The sequence below is a fragment of the Sinohyriopsis cumingii genome, chromosome 10 (genome assembly GCF_028554795.1).
Source record: "Sinohyriopsis cumingii isolate HCF-2022 chromosome 10, ASM2855479v2, whole genome shotgun sequence".
Taxonomy (NCBI): domain Eukaryota; kingdom Metazoa; phylum Mollusca; class Bivalvia; order Unionida; family Unionidae; genus Sinohyriopsis; species Sinohyriopsis cumingii.
Window position 1 is genome coordinate 113,817,896 of NC_142970.1, and position 19,067 is coordinate 113,836,962.

General features: G+C 34.2%; 1 protein-coding gene across 3 annotated transcripts in view; it reads right to left on the reverse strand.

Moving 5' to 3' along the window:
- LOC149791051 (pejvakin-like) overlaps window positions 1-15,243 on the reverse strand; it is a 41,765-nt gene extending 26,522 nt beyond the window's left edge. The window contains exons 1-2 of one of the 3 annotated variants that reach the window (XM_089972960.1): window positions 15,085-15,243; window positions 2,259-2,446 (exon numbers count right to left, since the gene is read on the reverse strand). In XM_089972960.1, coding sequence (XP_089829086.1) covers window positions 2,259-2,446; window positions 15,085-15,103 — 207 coding nt within the window. In that variant the 5' untranslated portion in view covers window positions 15,104-15,243. Of the gene's footprint in view, window positions 1-2,258; window positions 2,447-11,833; window positions 11,988-12,009; window positions 12,167-15,084 lie in introns of those variants that run through there. The other 2 variants (XM_089972961.1, XM_089972959.1) reach the window with 2 other exon arrangements.
- Between the last annotated feature and the right edge of the window lie 3,824 nt (window positions 15,244-19,067).

The window sequence follows — 19,067 nt, forward strand, 5'->3', positions numbered from 1 at the left end:
CGACAAATATTGAGGTTGGCGATTTTTTTGGCGACAGCTTTTTAAAAGCCAGGACCATCCCTGATTGATGCATAAGCTCTCATATTGCCATTGAAATATCTACTGGTGTTATTAATAACTGGACAAAGGCCTTCACAGAACATAATCTTTAATTATCGATAATTAGTTCTTCTTTTTAAGTCCATCACCGTAACAAAACACCACATGCATTTTAAAATGAGTTCAGAAGCCCTGTGATGTTTTCTTATACAACAAAAATTATGTCTGAGTACATGCTAAAGTTAACACCACAGACCAATTATGAACTAGTCTTATTGTTTCATTATAGTCATACACAAATAAATTATAAAACCCGTCATTTTCTTTTGTCAATTTGAAAGTCATAGCTCCATTAAATTGATTCGTACACATACAATCTTTTAAATGCTTGCATTGTTTTGACTTGGGTACAATTAACATTTTGTTACAAATCTATTCCACTATATACCCTTCTACTGTTATCTTTATTGGCAAGTTCGAATAACAAGTAATGCGCATGATCGCAGGTCTTAACAACATCTGCTGTATGGACACAGGCCTCGATAGGACATTGACAGATTTTCATTTCCCTAAAAGCTTCATTTCCCTACTTGCAGCCCCACTGATTTGACCTCTTCTGTCTAATCTTGCCCTATATCTGGTTTCAACTTGACTAACGAAAGCTCTAAGCATATTTAAGTGTAAATAACACTGCATATCCATGCAGTTAAAATAACAATGTATAACGTAACTAAAACAAGAATGAATTGTCGATTTAGATGTTTTTATTAATAATGGAATATAATTGTGTCCTAATATATGAGGATTATCACAACTGTCAGGTAAATGGAAATAGTCTTTTTTCTCTTTGCAAAAGTTACAATTAAAAACTGCCATGAATATGATATTGTACATTGACAAATTTTCTCTCTCTCTCACACACACATGCTCGTGTGTATTAACTAAAATATGTTTTTAAGTTCTTTATATTTTTTATTGTAAATTGAAAATTGAAAACGAGGTTGTTGCTTTAAGAATACAAATTGCACTAAGTTTCTTGACAACATGGTCTCAGATTGTTGCGCAGACCTACTTGTTAGTCTAATCATTGCATACAATTAACCAATAAATAATACCCTTAAATGTCCAGCCCATCGTAACCATTTTGCCAACATTACACAACATAACAGATTCAAGGAAGTATGCCCTAAATGCAGACAAGCTTGCACACTGAGACATTATGGTCTCTCTGTCCCTATCTTTCTCTAAAAACAAGAGAAAAATCTTTTTGAGTACTTTTATATTTATTGTATTTGGATTCTTGACTTGAGAGCAGAATGAGACAGAAAATATGTTAGTTTTGTACATTTGTACTGTTGGGTTGTTGAGTAGCGTGTGTTCTGGAGAACCTGTTCAGGTATGATCCCTCTATTTATCGTACACAGTCAGTATCATAAAATGATAATTATTTTTTTTTACATGAAATCTTTCGTACACTGAAATTAATAATTATTTTTTTTGTGTACAAAAAATTATATTAAATACAGTATGGTATAGATTTTGTAATGCTGATGAAGATAATGGTAACAAATATTATGGTATATATTTAATAATGCTGATTAAGATTATGATGATGGTAACAACTATTATGGTATAGATTTTGTAATGCTAATGAAGATTATAATGAGGGTAAGGACTATTTGGGTATAGATTTTGTAATCTTAAAGAAGAAGATTATGTTATGATAAATATTTCATCTTGATGTGACGGTTTTATTTTTAACATAATGCAGAGTAAGAAAAAAAATTCTGTTTCGCAACTAACACATAGTCAAATCTGCTTTAGTGACCATCGGGATAAAAGGACTAACTGTGTATGCAGATTAAGCTCTACTGGTCATGTTTATACAGTAATCCATATAGTACACCTATCTGTATATAAAGACCACCTTCTCTTAAAAATTATTTCCAGATGGTCCTATTAGACTAAGGAGTCATCAGAAAAAATAATTCCTATGCGCATCAACTAGAAATACTTGATTGGCAAATAAACTTTCCAGTAAATAACACAAAGTTTGTACTTTCAAATAAGAAAAAAATCTTATTTTTTTCCTTTGAAGTGGTCATTATTTGTATTGCTCCCTCCATGGGTCACTATACAAATGTTTGAGTGACAGTGTATATCAAATGTTACCCCCTGACCCCCAGTAAGTTTGTATATGAATCTGTTATACTTTCTACCTGAAATTCTGTTGGATGATAAGAGCACTTGGTGGAGAAAAAGAATTTTCGTTTTTTCTTCATGACAACAAGCTGTAGCGGCTTCACCTTGTCCTGTTCATCTAGACTTGGGACGGGTATCAGTGTGTCCTTTCCCACGGAATTTACCAACTGGTGACAGGCTGCGGAGAACATGACGCTACCAGGCACTAAAATGAAGCAAAAGGCAATGCAGTCCAGAAGGAAAAAAATTCCATGACAATTTTAAAGTTTACAATAACTAATAATACATCATATAATTTTGTATCAATTATTTCAGATATATGAATAAGGTGTAAATTTGAAGGTTATAATTTGCAGCTTTATATAGATCCAAATATACAACATTCTTGTATGAATATAAAGGCTGATGGACAAAACGGACTATAAGTTAATGATAGTGGAGTGGTGCGTATGGTGGCCCTATCCCTCCTTCAACACCACTATGAATCCCATTATAACCTAAGTGGCGTTGTGGAATACATATTTACATAAGAATCTGAGGTAATGTTACTTTGGGACTACAACACCAAGACAATGGATTTAAATCTGAGACTGTATATATACAAAATCTATCTATGACACTGAACATCATCAGAATATGATTAGCATATTAAAAGTCAAACAATCAGTCTCCCATGGTTACGTACCATAAGGCAAGTAGAGACAATCAGTCTCCCATGGTTACGTACCTTGAGGCAAGTAGAGACAATCAGTCTCCCATGGTTATGTACCTTGAAGCAAGTAGTAACAATCAGTGGAAAACAACTTGATTATATTTAGAAGTGCCACATTTCAAAGTACGGAAAAATATTCCACAAAAGAAAATCAAAAATAAGCCAGATACATCATGGATAAAAATGCTTGATATTACAAAAAGAACAGAGTTGCAACAACAGAATTCTGGACAGGATGTTAACTGATTATGGCCGGTTTACTCAAGTGCCCATGTGGTGTAATACTGGGTTGGTTTGAATTTGTTGTTTAAGTTTTGTCAAGATGTCTTAGTGTACCAATGCCAAATAACAAAACCCAAGCAACTAAAACATCACACAAAATTCACTGATGATTGAAAATGGGAATTTGGAATGAAGTTCATAGTAACATGAATAAGCATGTAGCAAGAATGGCATCAAATGTCATGAATAAACCCCATCTCATAAATGTATAATAACTGTGAAAACACCGAAATCCATGGAATCTGCATCAATTATGGATAAAGTTGCATGTGCCGAGACATTATATGCTAACTTTAAAAGCCAAACATAACGTCCCATTTCTAGTAGCAGCTAAAAAATCTGATCTAGTCAATATAATATTTCTTGACTCATAAATATCACAAACATTTTCGTGCAGACGGATAAAAGCTATTCACATGGTAACTATTTTATTGTTCATAAGAAATCATACTCTTAACTGCATAACAACATTGATATCAACAATAATTTATTACATAAACTCACTGTTGTAAATGACATCTGAAGAACGTGACCAGCAATAATATTTCTGGCCAAATATGTTTTTGACTTTACTATGAATAATCACATTGCAAAAACATAACATAAGCGCCAATGACCCTGATTTAATACTTGTAAACCAAATTAAAGTACTTGCCACTAACTAACTAAAGTACTTGCCACTAACTAACTAAAGTACTTGCCACTAATTAAAGTACTTTGCCACTAATTAAAGTACATGCCACTAACTAACTAAAGTACTTGCCAGTAACTGGCATTGTAATCCATAATGCCTGTGATAAATATGGTCTAAGTCTTCTTCTGTAATGCAAGACTGGTTACTAAAAAATACCTTCAAATCTGAAATCCAGGACATAACAGTAAGTACCGATTAGGACATATTAAATGAGATAAGATTTAAGTACATACTACCATTCAAATCAAAGAAAAAAAAATGAAAATGTCAAATTTAACTAATGCCATATTTGAGACAAGTTTGTAGCCCTGGAGTGACTCACAATAGTTGTTCAGGTCAGAGGCACTATTTACAAGCTGGTTTCTTTAATTTTTGTTAGCAGAAAGCCACAATAAATCTCAATTTGTGAGATGGCAAATTCAATGTATGAACTTGGTTACCGTAATATGCACATCATGTATCATGTTGGAGAAACTAAAACTGACAAAAAACTATGTATTTTGAAACTCTTAATCATATTTTCTTTAATATAAGGACAAAAATGTGTTATGAAATAGCAGGAAAAACGTTTAGTTATTCATTACATCATTAAAATATAATAACTTTATCGAAAAATATGAAGAAAAAAATGAAATTAAAAAGTGCATACTTCTTTCTTTGAAAACTTTGACATCATGACTTATAAGGGTTTTTGGTATAGTCAATAGGTTTTAGAAAGAAGTGAAATATAAATCAGATGAAAATAATTCAGGGACCTCATAAATAATCAACTTCTACACACTGTCTTGTCAGACAGTGTTTATTTTCTGGGGAATGAACTATGAGCTTACTCTGGAAATATAAAATTTTTGACACACCTGGAAGAAATGGTTGCTTCCAAAGAATCTGGACAGTTTATAAATAGTTTTCAAAGATGAATAAATGAAGTACACATACAGTGTGCACACACCATTCCATTTATTATGGTCACAAACACTGTCAACTTGTTGGCATTTTTAGTCAAATGGGCATTTCTTTAGTAATACAAATATATTATATTTGTTTACGGTGTTCACACATCCTTCATTTATTATGGTCCCAAACACTGTCAACTTGTTGGCATTTTTAGTCAAATGGGCATTTCTTTAGTAATACAAATATATTATATTTGTTTACGGTGTTCACACATCCTTCATTTATTATGGTCCCAAACACTGTCAACTTGTTGGCATTTTTAATCAAATGGGCATTTCTTTAGTAATACAAATATATTATATTTGTTTACGGTGTTCACACATCCTTCATTTATTATGGTCCCAAACACTGTCAACTTGTTGGCATTTTTAATCAAATGGGCATTTCTTTAGTAATACAAATATATTATATTTGTTTACGGTGTTCACACATCCTTCATTTATTATGGTCCCAAACACTGTCAACTTGTTGGCATTTTTAGTCAAATGGGCATTTCTTTAGTAATACAAATATATTATATTTGTTTACGGTGTTCACACATCCTTCATTTATTATGGTCCCAAACACTGTCAACTTGTTGGCATTTTTAATCAAATGGGCATTTCTTTAGTAATACAAATATATTATATTTGTTTACGGTGTTCACACATCCTTCATTTATTATGGTCCCAAACACTGTCAACTTGTTGGCATTTTTAATCAAATGGGCATTTCTTTAGTAATACAAATATATTATATTTGTTTACGGTGTTCACACATCCTTCATTTATTATGGTCCCAAACACTGTCAACTTGTTGGCATTTTTAATCAAATGGGCATTTCTTTAGTAATACAAATATATTATATTTGTTTACGGTGTTCACACATCCTTCATTTATTATGGTCCCAAACACTGTCAACTTGTTGGCATTTTTAATCAAATGGGCATTTCTTTAGTAATACAAATATATTATATTTGTTTACGGTGTTCACACATCCTTCATTTATTATGGTCCCAAACACTGTCAACTTGTTGGCATTTTTAATCAAATGGGCATTTCTTTAGCAATACAAATATATTATATTTGTTTACGGTGTTCACACATCCTTCATTTATTATGGTCCCAAACACTGTCAACTTGTTGGCATTTTTAATCAAATGGGCATTTCTTTAGTAATACAAATATATTATATTTGTTTACGGTGTTCACACATCCTTCATTTATTATGGTCCCAAACACTGTCAACTTGTTGGCATTTTTAATCAAATGGGCATTTCTTTAGTAATACAAATATATTATATTTGTTTACGGTGTTCACACATCCTTCATTTATTATGGTCCCAAACACTGTCAACTTGTTGGCATTTTTAGTCAAATGGGCATTTCTTTAGTAATACAAATATATTATATTTGTTTACGGTGTTCACACATCCTTCATTTATTATGGTCCCAAACATTGTCAACTTGTTGGCATTTTTAATCAAATGGGCAAATCTTTAGTAATACAAATATATTATATTTGTTTACGGTGTTCACACATCCTTCATTTATTATGGTCCCAAACATTGTCAACTTGTTGGCATTTTTAATCAAATGGGCATTTCTTTAGTAATACAAATATATTATATTTGTTTACGGTGTTCACACATCCTTCATTTATTATGGTCCCAAACACTGTCAACTTGTTGGCATTTTTAATCAAATGGGCATTTCTTTAGTAATACAAATATATTATATTTGTTTACGGTGTTCACACATCCTTCATTTATTATGGTCCCAAACATTGTCAACTTGTTGGCATTTTTAATCAAATGGGCATTTCTTTAGTAATACAAATATATTATATTTGCTTACGGTGTTCACACATCCTTCATTTATTATGGTCCCAAACACTGTCAACTTGTTGGCTTTTTAATCAAATGGGCATTTCTTTAGTAACACAAATATATTATATTTGTTTACGGTGTTCACACATCCTTCATTTATTATGGTCCCAAACACTGTCAACTTGTTGGCATTTTTAATCAAATGGGCATTTCTTTAGTAATACAAATATATTATATTTGTTTACGGTGTTCACACATCCTTCATTTATTATGGTCCCAAACACTGTCAACTTGTTGGCATTTTTAATCAAATGGGCATTTCTTTAGTAACACAAATATATTATATTTGTTTACGGTGTTCACACATCCTTCATTTATTATGGTCCCAAACACTGTCAACTTGTTGGCATTTTCAGTCAAATGGGCATTTCTTTAGTAACACAAATATATTATATTTGTTTACGGTGTTCACACATCCTTCATTTATTATGGTCCCAAACACTGTCAACTTGTTGGCATTTTTAATCAAATGGGAATTTCTTTAGTAATACAAATATATTATATTTGTTTATGGTGTTCACACATCCTTCATTTATTATGGTCCCAAACACTGTCAACTTGTTGGCATTTTTAGTCAAATGGGCATTTCTTTAGTAATACAAATATATTATATTTGTTTACGGTGTTCACACATCCTTCATTTATTATGGTCCCAAACACTGTCAACTTGTTGGCATTTTTAGTCAAATGGGCGTTTCTTTAGTAATACAAATATATTTGTTTACAGTGTTCACACATCCTTCATTTATTATGGTCCCAAACACTGTCAACTTGTTGGCATTTTTAATCAAATGGGCATTTCTTTAGTAATACAAATATATTATATTTGTTTACGGTGTTCACACATCCTTCATTTATTATGGTCCCAAACACTGTCAACTTGTTGGCATTTTTAGTCAAATGGGTGTTTCTTTAGTAATACAAATATATTATATTTGTTTACAGTGTTCACACATCCTTCATTTATTATGGTCCCAAACACTGTCAACTTGTTGGCATTTTTAATCAAATGGGCATTTCTTTAGTAATACAAATATATTATATTTGTTTACGGTGTTCACACATCCTTCATTTATTATGGTCCCAAACACTGTCAACTTGTTGGCATTTTTAATCAAATGGGTGTTTCTTTAGTAATACAAATATATTATATTTGTATGAGCAGGTCTCTGTTTTCAAGTAAAAGATGTAATGTATTTCACCAACTTTGATAATCTCAATCAGTCTGTAAATTTTATAGCTACATCTCTTTGACCACATGTATACAAGACATTCTCCTTTTTATTTGTTTAATGTGTTTTAAAAATATTAAAACTCGATATTGCAAATATGTGATACAGACAAGAGTTTTTAGTGAAAGCTACTATTCTAGAAACCAGAAAAGGACAGTGAACAGTTTACATGAAGTTTCCGTTTGGTCTGAATTGCCAATAAAGTGACAAGTTGGGGGGGGGGGGGGGGGGGCGCCTCCTGGCAACAATCCAGTTAAAATTATAAACTGTTGAATGCTGTAACTCAGTTTTGTGCATGCTTAATATCCTTTGATTCAAATTTTGTCAGGGGATTCAAACAAGTAGGAAAAAGGAGGGTGAGTGAATACCATCGTTGAACAGTTTATATGGTGATTTTAATAGTTTGTAATACTGTACAATGAGCATTAAAATTCATGTTGTGGGAACAAACTATGGCATGTCAAGGATACCATAAGTAGGGACATGTAAAAGATATTCAGGGGAGATAACTGTTTGCTTTCCATTTTCTCAAGCCAATTAGGTTCCTGAACGGTGGTCTTCTTTTAGGGTTAATTTTGTATTGTAAATTTGGAGATTTTTGGACGTAACAATTTTGGAACTCCACAGAATTAAGATTTGAACACAAGATTATGACACTAAGTGGCCTGTAGATGAAAAACTAGATTTTTTTTAGAATCATTCAAAATTGTACAACTTCAATATATTAAAGGGGCAACAATCATAAACACCATAGGTCTCTGGGTGCAAACCATTTTGAATGTATCCATGTATATTTCATATGGCTGAGTAATATTTTTTACCATATAAAATTACAATTTAGGAGTTCTATTTGGTTTCAACCATATAAAATTTCAATTTAGGAGTCTTATTTGGTTTCAACCATATAAAATTTCAATTCAGGAGTCCTATTTGGTTTCAACCATACAAAATTTCAATTCAGGAGTCCTATTTGGTATACAAAACAAAATAATGTTCATTATTCTTTTCTGGGAATTTATTTAATTTTTTTCACTGAAACAGTGTCATGGCAAGATTATACCTGGATGAAGCATGTCCTCCAAAGTTTAAGAAAGCTCTATTCAAAATAACACAGAATGAAAAAAGAAAAATGGTTTCTTTCATTTATATCAAATTCATCTCTACCAAAACTCTTCCTTATATAATCAAAATTCCAAACAAAATAATAAATGCAAACCAGCAGTGCAATATTTATTTTGCATTGAAGGTACAGTGTACCAACATGAAAGTTGAGTAGAGCTGGAGACCCAGTCTGCAGAGTGACAACTGACTTTGAGAGACCATTATTTTGCATTGAAGGTACAGTGTACCAACATGAAAGTTGAGTAGAGCTGGAGACCCAGTCTGCAGAGTGACAACTGACTTTGAGAGACCATTATTTTGCATTGAAGGTACAGTGTACCAACATGAAAGTTGAGTAGAGCTGGAGACCCAGTCTGCAGAGTGACAACTGACTTTGAGAAACCATTATTTTGCATTGAAGGTACAGTGTACCAACATGAAAGTTGAGTAGAGCTGGAGACCCAGTCTGCAGAGTGACAACCGACTTTGAGAGACCATTATTTTCCACTTATTTTGGTCCCTGAATAAATAATTTTTTTTCATTTTTAAAGCGTAGCAATACTTAAACATGTTAAAATAAGTTTATAAACAAACACTTACTATAGCTTTAATTCTTTGTGCTAATTAAAACTTAAGCTATATATATATGTGTGTTTACTACTATCAAGACTTACACAATATTCATTCTCATTCAATCAGGTGGGAATTTGTTTTCCTGAAAACTAAAATCAAAATGCATTTTAAGAATTGCATACATCTGCTCCTTATGCCTCCATAAATCAGGCCAAGTAGCATCAGAGAAACCAAGTAAACTTTAATTTTGTTGCTGTTGTTGTTGTAGGGTTTAACATTTTTCAGCACAAAATAGGCTATACATGGCAGCCAGTATAAATGGTGGAGGAAGAACCTGGGAAAACTCCGGAAAGAACTAACGGCCCATGAGAAGCTATGGCAGGCTTTCTCACATACCCACATTGGCCGAACCAGAGACTTGAACCGACGTGGACAGAGGTGAGATGGCAATGATCCACAACAGTGAGCGCTTTAGACCACTCGGCCAATCAGGGCCCCAAACTTTAATTTTGTCACTCTTGGAGATGCATCTCCTCAAAAAATAGCTTGATTTTGTTGAAAATACCTGTATTTTAGCAGTTACTAGAAACAATGAAGTATGCAAAAATAGCAAAATACACAATTATTTACATGTTTTATGTGTATATATTGGTACACCCCCCAATATAATAATTTGTAATTGTTTTAATAATAATAATAATAATAATAATAAGCAAAACAAACTTAGATTTAAGTGATTTTGACATGCATTATTTACTTTTTACCAGTTTCTAGCAGAATTCATGTAATGACTTTACTCTGTCGCACGTTATTTTATTCGAATGGATAGGTATTATAAATGATGAATCGGTCAGAGTTTAGAACATGAGGAAGTATGATTGTGAGAATCCAGAATATGTATTTACATATTTTTTAGTGGAAATCTCATTATACCGTAGTCTTACAATGTAATACATAGCACATGTTGTTTTTGTTTAAGTGCTATGTCTTGCTATCCAAATAACAGTCTTGTATAGCGTGTTCCAATGTCGGCTGACATCGGAAAGAGTAGTCAAAGTTTCAGGAATATCTCACACATTTGGCAGCATTTACTGACACTCTTCCACTAATTTATGTTTAATTAATATACTTACTGTGCCGTCTTTATCCTGGCGGAATGAAAATATGACACTAGTAAATGGGCATATTTTCTTGTACTGTTGACAAACTTTTGAATTTGTTGCAATGCAATGGTAGTCGACATATGCAAAAGTATGTTTAAGTAGGTTCATGTGGCAGATATGTTTCTTAAACAAAATGAAAAGTTGCTTTACAGTTCCAATGGGAATAATGTATTCATTTCGTTAAAGAATATTTCAACTCAACCCGATTTCAGCATCCCAAGCTTTCATCGGTTTCCAGCTAACGGAAATGTAGGCCAACAAAACTTGAAAACAGGTCCATTTCTTTTGTGAAAATTTGAATTTATTAGAGAAAAGACATCAGGGTAAGTAAAAAAAGTCGAAGAAAAACATTATAACTTTACTTTGTAGGAAAGAATTGTTCTTGGTTGCCAGTTGTGTGTGACATTTCTGAAAATTTGACTTTTGTTACACTGTTAGACAACATCAAAACAAGCTAAAAAGTGCCGTTAGTTAGGCTGTAAGACCCATCACCCCCTAGAATAAAAATATTGGGTGATGTGTCTTACGTTGTAGGGCTACATATACCTATGTCTTTTAAAGCGATAACTGACATATAAAACGAGTAAAAACTGTCAAACCATGTACGACTGAGCAACTGCATTACACAAATGGAGCATTAAAAAAAAAAAAATGTATTACTTCCTCTAAAAATCATTGAAATAAAATTTTATTTTGCTTTTTTGGGAATCATTATTTAAATACATGTAAATCACATTACATTTATTTTAATGTGTATTATGGTCAAAGTAGGTCTATTTCAGTTTTTGAGTGTTTTTCGGTGTTTCTAGTAACCCGTATTTTAGTTTTCATATCCGTTTTCTAGGCCCTACCACAGGGCATAAGGAAATTAATTTGTATACAGTACATATGCTTTTATTTTTTTTTTTTCACTGCACGCAGGCGCAATGTTTCCCGAAGGTGTTGTCATTCGTCAAACTGATTTTTTTACTGACTTATGACTAATGTACTGAAATTGAGGGTTTAGTACATACATGTATCCTGCGGAAGCAACATGTACAAGTCTTCGCAAAAAGAGAATGCCATGTCCATAAGCTTAATGCCACTGTCATTCCTCGTTATAGGCTAGCAGTTGTGTCCGTTACATTGTGAGATATGGAAATAGTGGTTCATAAAAGAACGTTGTTTGTCGCGTATCTTTGTTTCATACCTGAGTCTGTCTGCTACTGCAGCCGCTGAAGCATCTCAAATTAGACCATTTGATTCCCAGTCTAGCATTGTTTGTTTGGATAATTAAGGAAGCGGGGAGGAGATAACCTAGTTCCCGGTCGTTTGAATCTTTCGATATAGAGTTGACAAGTAAAATGAAATCTCCAAGGACCAGTCTACCGTAAGTCTCTCTCTCTCTTTTTTTTTTTTTTCTTTGTCCACGGAACTAATTTATTACTGGGGTCAAAGAACAAAATTCTAGAGCGGAAATCATGTGATGGTCTTGACGATAAGCTAGAAGAAGCACGTAAGTTCTCGAAAATAAACAATGTCGCATAAATAAATTTAAGTGGAATCATCCGGCGGGTTAAAGTAATACATACATGATTTCAAGTGAAATAATCCGGAGCAATCAAAGTACACAGAAGCAATTTCTACTAATCTAATCTGGCAGTTAAAATGACAAAGAACTCATTTCAGGCTAAACAATCTGGCAAGTTATAATGACACAGATGTGATATGAAGTGAAATAGTCTGGTCTATTCTTGAAAACCTGAATTTGAGCAAATTGTATACCCTGACCACGCTAAGTCCCTCTAATATTTTTTCCACCCGGACATCGTTCCGAAGGTCCGTACACGTGACTATTGTAGATAGGCCTGATAAACAGGGCTGACAAACAAGTACATTTCAGGAGAACGCTCGTATCTGGATATATTGTTCAATGATGAAGAAAATATTGCTCAGCACTTGCATTCCAAAAGTTCGTTAGGCCTTCTTATGAAGCCAGTAAAGCCGTGTCCTCAACATATATATTAACCAAGAAATGGAAATTTATAAGGATGCATTATACAACAATTTTTTTTTTTTTTTTTTTAATATATATATAACGTCAGTAGACGGGGTGTTTTACCAGAACGAAATAAAAAAATTAAAGCTGACAGGTACACATATAACATTAAACGAGTTCATAAATGGGTACATTTCAATGCCAACCGTAATAAGTGTCTAAAAGGCAAAGTTCAATACACACAGGACGTAGATAGATGTATTAATATAATCTATGTTGGGGTTTGCACCGAGACAAGGAAATCCCAGTCATGTGGCTATATTATTTGTCTCCACTCGAGGCTTGCCGACCTTGTGTTTGATCTCTAAAGATTACCGCGGCGTTAGTGTTGAACTTTTACTCAAGTTTACCATGACCAGCCAGAGACCGGAAATTTGAGTCAGCCGAGGCCACCTGAAGCGCCATTTAACGAAGGCTTGCCGTTATTACACCTATATGTTAAAGGTTATTTAAGGATCAAAGAAAAAGTCCACGGGATGAACGAGGCGTGTTCATATCCGTGCCCACGTTGACAGACAGCGAGAGGGACATTGTCCGCTAAGTTTGATTGGATCGGTTCACAGCGATATCCAATTGAAATTGAGATAGAGAGGGCATGATTAAAATTCAGATCCGAATGATACCTTCCGAAATCGTACAGGAAATGTACTATTCGCCTGGAAGGACTGCAAATCAATAGGGTTTACACCAAGAAAGAAGCTACTCGTAATCTGGTGGCAGAACTTAGAGGTAGATTCTAAGGAAAGACAAAACTTCGAAAAGGTCAGCAAGTTATTTGCTCGATTTTGCAGACTATTACGGCATCATAAATTGTAATTATTTGTAGTATGTATACTTAATTACTAGGATCGTTTATGTATAGTTACCATTGCAGTGTTTCATTTTCATGCGTATTGGAGAAATGGTCTTGAGAGTTACATAGAGAATTATGTAGACTGGTAGCTTGTGGTTAGAATTAATTTTGTAATTCGTCGTTAGGTTAATTCGTAGTAAACCAGTGCATTTATTTATGTTATGTATGAGTTTTAAGGTAATTGTTGTTGTTGTTGTTCTAGGGTTTAACGCCATTTTTCAGCACAAGATAGGCTATACATGGCGGCCAGTATAACTAGTGGAGGAAGAACCCTGGAAAACCCAGGGAAGAAGTACCGATCCACGAGAAGCTACTGGCAGGATTTCCCACGTACCCACGCTAGCCGAGCCTTGGACTGGAACCCACGCAGACAGAGGTGAGATGGCAGTGATCCGGAACGGTGAGCGCTTTAGACCACACGGGGCCCCCGAGTTTTAAGGTAAAGAAATGCGTCTGATTAATGTGAGTATAACCGGATTAGGAATATGTACTGATGTGACGGAATTTATTGATGTATGTATAAGAAGTTATTGATATCATGCTGTATTATGACGTTTGTTTTACCATTCAAGAACGTATGGATATCTCGATGTGAACGAAAATTTAATAGCCGTTTTCTGATAATAGGCTGTGTACAGTATAAGATGAGAGGGCTAAGAAAAAATATTGTGCCGTCCTTGTATTTTCACAGAAAGCTTTTTAGAGGACAGAAAACTTCCGGTTCCATTGGGTCCCAAGTCTTCAAGAGTTGGAGACGGAATTGGGACTGCAGCTGAGACAGAAGGAATTGGGAGAAATAGGCGAGAAAAATGATACAACAGATGAGTAGAAATACAAGGAGGGTGGAAATCAATATCACACTGCTAATCAATTGATGCACTAGGGTTATCTTCAACCATCTAACCGTCGGCATTGCTGACTGGGGGCGCGTAGCTGTAAATCTTTCACTAAATTTAACTTTCAACAAAATAGAGCCTGGGTGGGACTTCTATACTCGTTTAGATCAAATAGTGGTTGCACCAAACCCCAGCTATATACTTCGTTACAGTTGTTTACCTATGTTGCTTCACATGCATATATCTGCAGATGCCCGGCAAATCAGTTTATTGAAAGCTGTTTATGTCTATCAATCGCAATTTCAAATATTGACGGGTTCAAAGAAATGTATCCAATATCGCTCGCACCTACGCTAAACTATGAGGCCTTAAGGAAGGCGATTGTTTAGTCCAACATCAATAAACAACATTCTTTTTACTGAATCAGTACTTACCTTTATCCTTCGCACCTAAGCTAAACTATGAGGCATCAAGGAAGGCGATTTTTTTGTCCAACAGCAGTTAACAGCATAACCTTTTTCCTGAATAAGTACTTACCTTTAAAGGAATCGCCCATTTTCTCTCAGATTAATGTTGCAAAATAGCTGTAATCTCTGTAATATGGTGGGTCAATTTGCACAACAGCTGCAACGTATGTTCGGCTTTTATACCTAGGACTACATGTTCATTCATTCAGCTGATGTGTATCTAGTCCAAAATACACAATAAATATAGCACTTATTCTTAATGCTGACACAATAAATTCATTCGATAACTTATCTAACACTTTTCAAAACGAAGTATACAATTATAAGCTCATGGTTCCAGTGTTAATCAGGTCATATTCAATACAATTTTAGTGATATCGCCGATTTACCTGTGACATACGTTCTACACATCGAGTGTCTAAATCTTGATAAGATAGTGAGAGGCGAGGGAAGGTTAAATACATATTATTCCAGTCGAATCGGATACCTAAAGATCGCATCTAAATATTAGTACCAAAAAGAACTCAACACTATCAGGACCCACGTGTGAGGTGATAAAGGCAAAGTATTAAGCACTAACACATATAAATGAAGCCCCCCCCCCCATGCGTGAATATTAACAATTGTACACGTGAAACAAAGGAAGGTATATATATATATATATATATATATATATATATATATATATATATATATATATATATATATAGCAGGAATGCATTTATAAGAATACTTCGGTCAGTACTTCAGTATATAGTTAAAGTAATTTAGCAGGTCAGTATATAATTTATGACATTCATTTTCCGTTGCAAAGTTATAACCAAAATCGATGGTAGGGTGTTATGGAAATCTGTTACAGAACAACGGATAGTCGAATTGTTTCCCAAAATATAATAACATATCCAATTTTCTTTTTAACTTTCTCGGCCCAAGCATATGTTTAAATTATATATATATATATATATATATATATATATATATATATATATATATATATATATATATATATATATATATATATATATATATATATATATATATATATATCCCTGTCAAAAAACTATTTGTATATATCGTATTTTTCAAATACGTGAAATTTTATGTTAGTAATATCGTCTGGCCTCTGATCATCCACAAGACTTCTGTGTACGTACATTTCAGTATGGAGGTATTTTTTCTTACTTGCTTGTTTATTGTGTGGGCAGATTGTTCTTTTAATCATTCGTCTTTTTTATTTTATTATGTTTCGAGTAATCTGTTCCCACGATTGATTAGCATTTGTGCAAGTAACTGTAGTTACAGAAAAGATATCCTAAATACTATATGTCGTGATCTGCAAATTCCTTGACGCCAAGCCATTTAGAACGGTATAGAAGATCCAGACAGTACTCTGCGTTGGCAATATTGTCTGTATGAATTATCAACAAGCAAACAGACACCCATCAAAAACTGGAAATTTATTTTCAGCAATTTTAAACATCTCGTCAATCCATTCAAGGGTTTAAATGACTTCTGATTTATATAAAATGTTGAAATTTTTATTCAAATTCAGCATTTGTGGATACCGAGTTACCTAATGCTAATTTAAATCGAATTTTTTCCTTCATAAATTCTATCATTATTTTTGTCGAATCGTTGTTTGTGTGTGTGTGATTTGGAATTTTAACGTATCTTTAACAAGTTTTCAGTCATATCGCTACGATGTCAGTAGTAAATGGGGTCACCCTAGCGACAATGGGAATTAGCATTACAGAGACCCCTGGGTCACTCTAGCGACAATGGAAATTTAACATGGAGAAAAATCGTGGGTCACTCTGGCGACAAGGGAAATTTAACATAGAGAAAAATCGTGGGTCACTCTGGCGACAAGGGGAATAGAACATGGAGAAAAATCGTGGGTCACTCTAGGGACAAGGGGAATTGAACATGGGGAATAGAGTTTGGGTCTGTCTAGGGACAAGGGGAATTGAATATGGGATTTTTTTTTTTAATTTTTTTTAATTTAAATTTAAATTTAAATTTAAAAAAAGGGGTAGGCAATTGAAAGGCCATCTCTTTTCGAGAAATATGGCTGGCCCTGAAAAGGGCCTTTGGGTTTTTTCTTCTTCTTCTTTTAACTTCTTAACTTTTTCCACCATCCTCTTATTTTGTCCATCATTCCTTTCTTCTTTTTCTTTTCTGTTTCTGGTATCCAGTTCGGGTGACCCATGGCTCGGAACTTGGCCTGTATTTTCATCCAGTTGTTATTCAGTTGGTCGAATTCTAATTTCTTCTTCTTATTCTGTTCTTCCTTTCTTTCTTTAGTCCACCTTTCCTTTATGTTTTCTACTTCTTGGGTCATCACTTGTTTCATTATTTCTTCTCCTTTTTTCAACCTGTTCAGTCCCCTCTTCATATATGACAACTCCGTCCAATACACTATATGTTCTAGGAAGCACCGGACTTGGATGACATAATCCAGTGCTTCCTTCAAACTCCCCACTCTTACATAAGGTGGGTCAATAAATCCTCTTGATTTGTTGACTTCATCTTCTATCATTCCTTCTATTATATGTCTGGCGGCCTTTATACGTTCGACTTGACTGGTTACCAAGTGTTCTTTATCTTCATACTCCCATTCCTTTTGTATCCTTTCTATAGCATATTCTGCATGTATTATCCAGAAATAGATATGCCTCAATTGATTATATAAATCAGTCACTTGCGTCATCTTGTCTAGATTATTCTTTGTAGAATGGTTTGAACGACGAATACTGTGGGTTCTTATACGAAAAGCGCGGACGTGAAGGAAAACATCCCCTACTTTTTCATTTCATAAAATAAAATTCAAACTATACTCTCCACATACGCTAAGAAACAATTAACAAAATCCATAATCTACTATCCACACAATCTTACGTGAGCGCTTACAAAACCCTAACTATACTCTCCACATACGCTAAGAAACAATAAACAAAATCCATAATCTACTATCCACACAATCGTACGTGAGCGCTTACAAAACCCTAACTATACTCTCCACATACGCTAAGAAACAATAAACAAAATCCATAATCTACTATCCACACAATCGTACGTGAGCGCTTACAGAACCCTAACTATACTCTTCACCTACGCTAAGAAACAATAAAGAAACCCATAATCTACTATTCACACAAACATACCTTAGCTCTTAATAGCACCAACACACAAACACATACCCTCACACTATCTTAAAAAAGAGTTAGTGTTTATATTCACACTACTCTACCTACACATTGGCAAATCGATGGTTATTTCTTTTCTAGAGTATTGGGTAGCCCTGAAAAGGGCTGTTTTTTTGTTTGGAACTTCATGGACACCTGGCTAATGGTGGCACCTTCCAGGCCTGGCGCCGCATACACATCTTATCCCCCAGTTACTTTTTACCTTTTGGGGGGAGAGAGCAGAGGCAGGATATGTCGCTTCAGAATCCCAATTTTCGCTCTCTGGGATTCTGAAATTTCTTCTTCTTCTCTCCTTTTCCTCCTCCTCCTCCTCTTCTTTGTATCTTCTCTCCTCCTCTTTGTATCTTCTTTCCTCTTCTTCTTTATATCTTCTCTCCTCCTCTTCTTTGTTTCTTCTTTCCTCCTCCTCTCTTATCCTTCCCTCCTCCACAATGGCTTCCGCGGCCAGTTCATTTAATATGCGCCTGGCATATTCCAGATGCACATGAAGTTCCAACAGTTTCTTCAGTCTCGTGTTCATTTTTGGTGTTGATCAATCAACAAGGGTAGCTGGACTGCCGAACGAGTTTCAATTTATAGTGAAAGCGCGGACGTGAACGAAAACATCCCCCTAAAAACATAAAATTGATCTTACCTAGATCATGACCATAAAACAACGCGCCGACCTAAAAGAAACACTCACTCACTTTTTTATGCTACCCATCACTATTTTAAAATTTTTTATAAATCACTTCAATAGACTATCCACATACGCAAAGCAATCCAATCTAACTCCAAATATACACCTCAAACACCAAAAAAGACATCATTTTAATCTACTATCCATACCAACTTACTTAACCACTTA